Below are 8098 nucleotides of genomic sequence, written 5' to 3' on the forward strand. Positions count from 1 at the left end.
ATACAATGGACTGTTTTTTGGCACTTGATCATTTTGAGGTAGAACAAGCTGTTTATTTTTTTGAACATCTCCTTATGCTTTCCCTTAATTTTATAATACACAATCCATGCCTTGTTGTTGTTGTTGTTTTCAGTTTGTTTATTTTGTTTCTGTACCTTCTAATCCAAATGGCTCTAGGTGATTTCCATGATGTAAACCATTTGAATGATCACCTTCTGAGGAAGAAGAAACTGTCTTGGTTACTGCTGATCATCAGTGTGGCCTATTTGAAATTACCTTTATTAGTGCACACAGTTTTTAGTTTGAACTTAGCTGGATTTTTTACACAGCAGTTTTTATAAAGAAACTTTAATAAGTTTGTTGTTAGTAAAATTAATGTAAATACTCAATTTGATGCACAGTGTTAGAGGTAGCATTTTAAAAAAATATTTAAAATATTTGATTATAATATATCCTCCCCCACCCGCCACCCTTGCTCTCTAGTTATTGTCAGAAGATCAAAAAGGTGTTACCCGATGGGTGACTGGATGGTTTGGTGGAGGAAGCCCTGGATCAAAGAGTGTCCCAAACACGCCTCTGAGACCAACACATCAATCAATTTTCAACAGTGTATGTATTTTATGTTTGCCACATTTTTGTATAAAATGCATGGTTTCCATATTATAAGTCCTGATAGCGTAGGTTATTATTCTTGCAGAAGCATGCTTTTGCTTTTGCTTTTTGCGTCATTCATGGCTTTTAATTTCATTTACTCTGTCCCTTGTTTTCCAAAGAGTCTCACAATGCTTCCCATACATGTATTCCTTTTGTAATTGCAGACTCGGGTTGCCTTGATTCCTTTCCAATTTTATTTAAAATGTATACCCAGCTCTATTAAGTGAAAATGTCTAACAGCAGCTAACAATGTGAATGGCTCATTGAGAGTTTTACCCAGGAACTCATTTCCCCCCTTTTAAAAAACCAAGATATAAGTTGGCAATGAAGGCAATCCTCTGTTAACCTAACTACCCATACTACCATAAATCTCAGCTCATAGATTTTCAGTACCATGCTTCTAAGACAATTCATTACACTATCTGATAACCTGAAACCCTAAAGGCCTTTGTTAAATCTTGTCCTTAAGTCACTAGGAGCTGTACTTCTTCAAAATCATCTTGAAGCTGTAGCTCAATGGTAGAGCATCTGCTTTGCATGTAGAAGGTCCCAAGTTCAGTTCCTGGCACAGCATCTCCAGGTAGGGTTGGGAGGGACTTCCACCTGAAATCTTGGAGAGTTGCTGCCATCAAGTGTAGACTATACTGAGCTGGATGGACCAATGGTCTGACTCGGTATAAGGCAGTATGTAAAACATTAAGAACATAAGAACAGCCCTGCTGGATCAGGCCCAAGGCCCCTTACTACTAAACATGTTCTGCACCACTTTGAACTATCATTGATGGGTCAAATATATATATAAACAAGAGTCATGTGGCCCCTTAAAGACTAACCAAAATTTATTGTATCATAAGCTTTTTGTGCATTTGATGAAGTAGGCTCTTCATCCCTATTAACTGGACAAGATGAACCTTTCAAAGTAGTGATTCTCTTTATATTAAGTGGGGGAGGGCAACTGTCCCTGTTTTAACCCCAGCACAGCATCCCTCCAGTGGCTGCTGTTGGTGTATTGGCATGTTCTTCAAAGAAGGAAACCATGACACCTATACCTGGCTAAATTTGTAACCAAAACACCACTAGCAATATCTGGGAAAACAAAACTGTCTGGAGAGGCTTGCTATGACAAAGGCAACCTTTAAGTTAACAGCAAATTTATTGCATTCTGGAAATGTGACACATGTACAAGAAACATCAGGTTTATTAAATAAATGCCTTGTGTTTATTTTTAGACTGTGAGCCCTTTAAGGACAGGGAACCATCTTGTCCTGATTATTCTTTCTAAGTAAACCACTTGAAAACCTTTTTGTTGAAAAGTGGAATATAAATAATAGTGTATAGTGATAGTCTGTGAAAGCTTATATTACAATCAGTTGGTTAGTCTTTTGCAGCAAAACAGTCTAGTTGCTTCTTAAAAACTGGTACAGCTACCCCTCCAAATACGCACATACATATGTTCCAAAAACATTGTCTGCATTTGTTTAATTTTCTGCACCTTTGCAGTCTTTTTCAGAATTATTTGTGAAGTTCCTTGAAACAGAATCGCGTCCAACTCTTCCCCTACCAAAACTCTCGGTTCATGATATGAAACCTTTAGGAGCAACAGGAATTGGCAAACCCAACCTTAGTCCTTCCATGAACGTCACAGGTGATGTATCTTATTTTTTTATATAAGACAGAAAAATTTCTATTGAACTTCTGTGTAATGGTGACTTGCTAGTTGAATGTTTGATTTCCAAAGCTGTATTTATTTAGATATTTGCACAGTGCAGGAAGAGTGAGAAATAAAAATGTGAAATGTAAAGGTTTAACTTAGCAAAATTGTGTGCCCAGTTATACATTTTTACATTGCATTAATCTGTTATCACAGAACCTTTCCTATGATAATCTAGTAACAGCAAGTCAATGGCATCTAATGTAATCTAAAACCACTAGAGCTTTATGACTTTTGCAGTAAGCCCATGGATTTTGACCTCCGTTTCCAGGGAAGTTATTTCATGGTAGCAAGAAAATATATGATGCTAATGGGTTAAATAGGACCTAAATAATTTAATAAAACTTTGAAAGTTTGCCTCTACGTGCAGAATGTTGCCTGTCACAGAACATCTGAAGTTGAACAGTTGTGAATGTTTGGCTTTAGGTTTAAATTTACAGTTCCGTGCTGTAGAAAAGTTGGAAGATTTCCAGTCTGAAAGCTTATCTGAAAACATTTATATTTTTTCAATAAATTTGTTTCATATGCTTTGTCCTCTTGTCAGTTGTGGTATAATAGTGTAGGTGCCCTGTTTTGTTTGGCAGCCGTCCATCTTTCTTGTCTGGACAAAAAAAACCCTGAAGTACTTTCCCCGTTCAGGAACTGGATTCTTGCTTCATAGAACCAGACACCCATTCTGTATCCCATCATTGTTTGAGTATTTAAGTTTTTGGATATTAAGAATAGGTTAACAGACATAAATACATAGTTCAGAGGTCACCCTCAGTGAATGAAAGATTTATCTATTACTATGGTGATTGATAAACCCAAAGAAGAGTTTTTCTGTTCTGTTAAAACATATTTTAAAAGACCACATATGCATGCAGTGGTGGTAGGTACAATGCACCTGTGTTGCAAGCTGTTTGTGTGTAGAATCACAAGGTGAATCTGGGGGCTGTTCATCATACCACTGCAGAAATTTCAGGTGACTGTCACTCTGCTGTTGGTGTGAATTTGGCATGTATTGTCTGCAGTGCTCAAAGTGCAAAAGAAAAATAGCATCTGATTTAAAGCTAATGCCTGTTGAATGATAACAAGCTGAAATTAAGTCCAGTTAAGTCAGAGGCTCTGTTGGTCAGGAGGAGAACGGCTGCTCCAAAGCTAATGTATAAAACTGTTTTTGATGGGGTAGAACTCCTCTTGAAGGAGCAAGTTTGCAGCTTAGGAGTCCTCCTTGACCCAGCGTTACACCATCCAAGTGTCTGCTGTTGCTCAGGGTGTCAAGACAAGGTCAGGATTCATGGACCATATAACAGTGATCTATGGATGTGCACAAATCTGTTTGATGTTCCATTCAAGGAACGCCGAACAGGTTCGGAACCCCTGCATTCGAACCAGTTCGAATGCGGGGTTGGCTTTAAGGCGAGGGGAGGGTGCTCTTACCTCCTTCACTGTGCTCCCCCCTCTGATGCTGCTTTAAAAAATGCTGGCACAGGGCAGCTGTATACCCTCTTGCCGCCCCAGTCCGTGTGAAACCAGAAGTAGCAGGCGCACATGCGCCCACCACACACGTGTGTGTTCATGGTGCACACGCATATATGTGGCGGGTGCATGCGCACCCATCACTTCCAGCTTTACACTGACCAGGGCGGCAAGAGGGTATACACCCCATGCCAGCATTTTTTAAAGCAGCACCGGAAGGGGAAACATGGCGGGGGAGGTAAGAGCACCCACCCCACGCCTTAAAGCCACCACCTCAAGCCTCCTGGGTGTGAATGGAACTGGTTCTGTGCATACCCTACAGTGATTTTGTGGAAGCTGCATTGGTTCCAGTTTGTTTCCAGGCACAATTCAAGTGCTCATGATTACCCTTAAAGCCCTTCACAGTTTCAGCTGAGGATATTGGAAGGATTTTCTTCTCCCACATGAACCTACCTACCCTGACAGAGAGGGTTTTGTGTGTACTATCTCCAGTGAAGGTTTGCATGGGGGACACATGGGGTGGGGCTTTCTCTGCTGTGGATCCTCTCTCTGGGATACTTTTGCAAGGGAGGCTTGATTGGCTCCCTCTCTCCTGGTTTAGATGACTGAGGAAGATAGTTTTATATAGGCAGGGTTCTAGATAGGAATGTTTTAATTGTTAACTTCCATAAACTGTTCCTTTTGTAAGCCGCCTTGGGATTTTTTTGTTAAGGTGTGGGATATTCAACTTTTGTAAACATACATACATACATACATACATACATACATACATACATACATAAATCCATGTTCCCTTGAGGCAGGAGGTGGTTCCTGTGGCCTTGAAAGAGGCTATTGTGAGACCGCTTCTGGGGGAGAGAAAGTCTTTCTCAGGGTTTTTCTTACCTGATTTGGAGCCCTGTGGGTGGATGATGTGCACAAGGAGATGAATAAGAAGAGTGTGATCCTGTTGATTATGCTGGATGTCTCCGTGGCAGTGTGCAGTGAGAAGATAATGTAAATCATGAGAAGCATCCATTACTAGCTTCTCTTGTAAGAGAAAAGTGATTAAGTTAAGGGTTCAAATTTCAACTGTATGGCATCTCTTTGTCTTTAAGATAGTGAAGAAGAATAAGGCATGTGTTGGCTGTCTTCTTCATTATAAACTGAATTTTCCATGAGCATTGTAGTATATAAAAGGGTGTTTTAATAATCTTCCTCTAGACTTTAAGAGAACTGATAATTTTCACTATGTCTCAGTGCTTTACTAAACTCAGTGTGATTGTACAATCAGATTTTATAGTGAAATGTTAACACAGAGTGATAGTCCCCTTTTCCCCATTGCTATTGTGTCTACTGCAACATTTTCTTGCAGTTCTTCCTCACCATGTGGTGGTGTATTTCTAACAATAGTACAACAATGAAATAATTGTGGGGAAACTTCATCTTATTACTATGCCATATGCCTCTGTGTGTGTGTGTGCACACACGCGCGCGCACACACACACACACACACACACACACACACAATCACCCTTACTGTCCAGAAAATGCTTGTTACAAATAGTCACGTGGACAGTTACTGCTTCTTAGAGAGGATTGAGTCTGGATGTTGACATTGGTCAGAGAGAAGAGTAGTTTAAAGATCATGTAAAGAGGGAAACAAAATTCCTGAAATTTCTTCTCTGGAAGAGATTTGCTTAAGATCCAGCATGGTGTAGTGGTTAGAGTGCTGGACTAGGACCGGGGAGACCTGAGTTCAAATCCCCATTCAGCCATAATACTAGCTGGGTGACTCTGGGCCAGTCACTTCTCTCTCAGCCTAGCCTACTTCACAGGGTTGTTGTGAAAGAGGAACTTAAGTATGTAGTACACCACTCTGGGCTCCTTGGAGGAAGAGTAATAATAAGAGTAATAAATGTAGTAATAATAATAATAAGAAAATGAATGGTTGCCAAATATTTAATTGCACCCCTGCATTTTCTGTCAGATCCAACAGGCTTGGGAACCAGTAGAAGACCAGATGCAAATCCCTTCCTTGCACCTCGATCAGCAGCAGTCCCTCTCATCACCCCAACTAGTCTTGGAACCGGCGGATCTGGACACCTTCTGATGAAACCCATTTCAGATGCCTTGCCCACATTCACACCATTGCCAGTAGCACCTGATGCTAGTGCTGGTGCAGTACTAAAAGACCTATTAAAGCAATAGACAATTTTGAGTCGATGATGCTGATGGCAGCACTTTAAGAAAAGAAAAATGAACACTGCATTTATATAATACACCGCTAAGAGGCCTTTTGTAAAATGTTGTGCATTTTCTTGTCATTTACTCTTAAGCTTGTCTCTCTCCTTCTTTACAACTTCCATTTTCAGCTAATCTAGTACTACTGGGGTATTGTAGACATCACAGGAAAAATAGCCCTCCTTATTATACTTTGATTTAACTTTAACGGGAAAAGCTGACCTCTATGTAAAACAAACAAAAATCACACTAGAGCTTTAACAGATCTACTAAAGGTGTTCCAGCCCTGAAGCATCCATATGCACACATGTGTAATGATTTGATCACACTTGCAGTTGCTTTCTTCAGCAAAAGACATCTGATGAACTGCTACTCAAAATATCATTAGAGTTTTATTTTATGATATCTTTATATGAAAATGACAAGGGCTTTGGAGTGAATGGCGTTCGCTGACCAAATCTATTTTCTAGGTATGCTGGTGGCATCAAGATCATAGTGATGTTGCCTCTGGGTGATCAAGAATTATTCTGCATCAGCCAAAGCCAACATACTTAAATGGAAGGATGCACTGAGAAATGCATGCGCACATGGATCCCTTTGATACCATGTTATACATTTTGTCTGCAGAAGAAGATGCTTTTGTTGGAGTCCCATGAGAAAAGTTAGCTGCATTTTTTTTTTCTTTTGAGGGCAAGAATATAAATAACCACAGCTTTCTGGCGTGACATTTGGACTTTTTCAGCTCCAGTGTTACTTGGGACAATAAAAATTCAAAACCTACTAGCACTAAGTTGCTCAAGGACATTTTTCAGTTTTCTGCGTAGCTGCATTTAGTGATTGACCACTACTAGGAAATCAGATTTCCTGTATGTATATTCACAGTGTTAAGTATGAAGTATGCATTACTAGAATAGTTCAAGATGTATATTTAAGAGGTACTTGCTGAATTAGATTTAAATGGAAATTTCAATATGAGCATTTTGTATAGAACCTAAAAAGAAGATGCTTATTCCAAATATGTAAATAGGTCTACATAAGAACAAGTAGAATTCTGTAAATTTTGCTGCACAGACGTGTACAATTTTATACCAAGTGTCTCAAAGTATTGCCACAAACAGAAAGGTCATACTTGTCACCCTGAAAAAAATACTTCAACACACAGCATCTCTTTAAAGTGGCCTTCCCCCACCCCCACCGCCCTTAACAGTCTGAAGTTTTATGCCATGTAATTAATATTAAATGGTAATATTGCGCTAGTTCTATATTAGAACTTGCAGCCTTTTCTCCTATGTATCTTAGTAATGTTCCTGCAATTTGAATTGCATTATATTTAAATATAAAATAAATCATGAAAAGGTAGTTGCCTAGAAGCTGCCAAATGAATGAATTTGAAGGGCCTTGTTTGTATTTATTCATTGATAAATCTTTAAATGAATCTCCAAAAAGGTTTCAAGAGTTTCTGTTCACAATGAAGTATTATACTTTCACTTTTCATACTCTTAATTCCCTTCTTCACTGAATCAGTGGTCTTGTAGATTAGAAGGGAACAATTTCCCCCCAAAAGCCAGGTTTGCTTATAGTTTGAAAGACTTAGTACCTGCATATAAAATGTTAGTTTCCAGTAAGAATTATTGGCAAATTCATTATTTCTTTAAAAAAGAATGAAGTCTTGGGTTAGCATCTGGAGCATCATTGGTGCAGCCATACACAGTGGCTGCATGGGAAGGAGGGAATCCTGTAAACTCACCAGGATCCCTGTTGAAGTGTGTGACCATATTGAATGTGTGTACTTAAGTTTGGGGGCCAAGGATAGACTGGGACTTCTGTTGGTATATCGATCACCCTGCTGCCCAAAAGAATCCCTAACTTAGCTGGCGGACTTAGTCTTGGGCTTGGCTTTGGAGTCTCCCAGGCTTGTGGTGGTGGGGAACTTCAATCTTCACTTGGGGATCAATTTATCCAGGGCGGTTCAGGAGTTAATAGCGGCCATGACAACTATGGGCCTATCCCAAGTAGTCTCGGGACTGACACATGTTGCTGGTCACATAC

The 8098-nt window shown here is 39.6% G+C and overlaps 1 protein-coding gene across 4 annotated transcripts in view; it reads left to right on the forward strand.

Moving 5' to 3' along the window:
- TRIP11 (thyroid hormone receptor interactor 11) overlaps positions 1-7436 on the forward strand; it is an 86160-nt gene extending 78724 nt beyond the window's left edge. For 3 of the 4 annotated variants that reach the window (XM_053252909.1, XM_053252921.1, XM_053252932.1), the window contains 3 exons: positions 484-609; positions 2155-2299; positions 5796-7436. In XM_053252909.1, the coding sequence (XP_053108884.1) occupies positions 484-609; positions 2155-2299; positions 5796-6016 (492 nt within the window). In that variant the 3' untranslated portion in view covers positions 6017-7436. The remainder of the gene's footprint in view (positions 1-483; positions 610-2154; positions 2300-5795) is intronic. The other variant, XM_053252910.1, reaches the window with a different exon arrangement.
- The last annotated feature ends 662 nt before the right edge of the window (positions 7437-8098 follow it).

This window comes from Hemicordylus capensis, chromosome 1 (genome assembly GCF_027244095.1).
Source record: "Hemicordylus capensis ecotype Gifberg chromosome 1, rHemCap1.1.pri, whole genome shotgun sequence".
NCBI lineage: Eukaryota > Metazoa > Chordata > Lepidosauria > Squamata > Cordylidae > Hemicordylus > Hemicordylus capensis.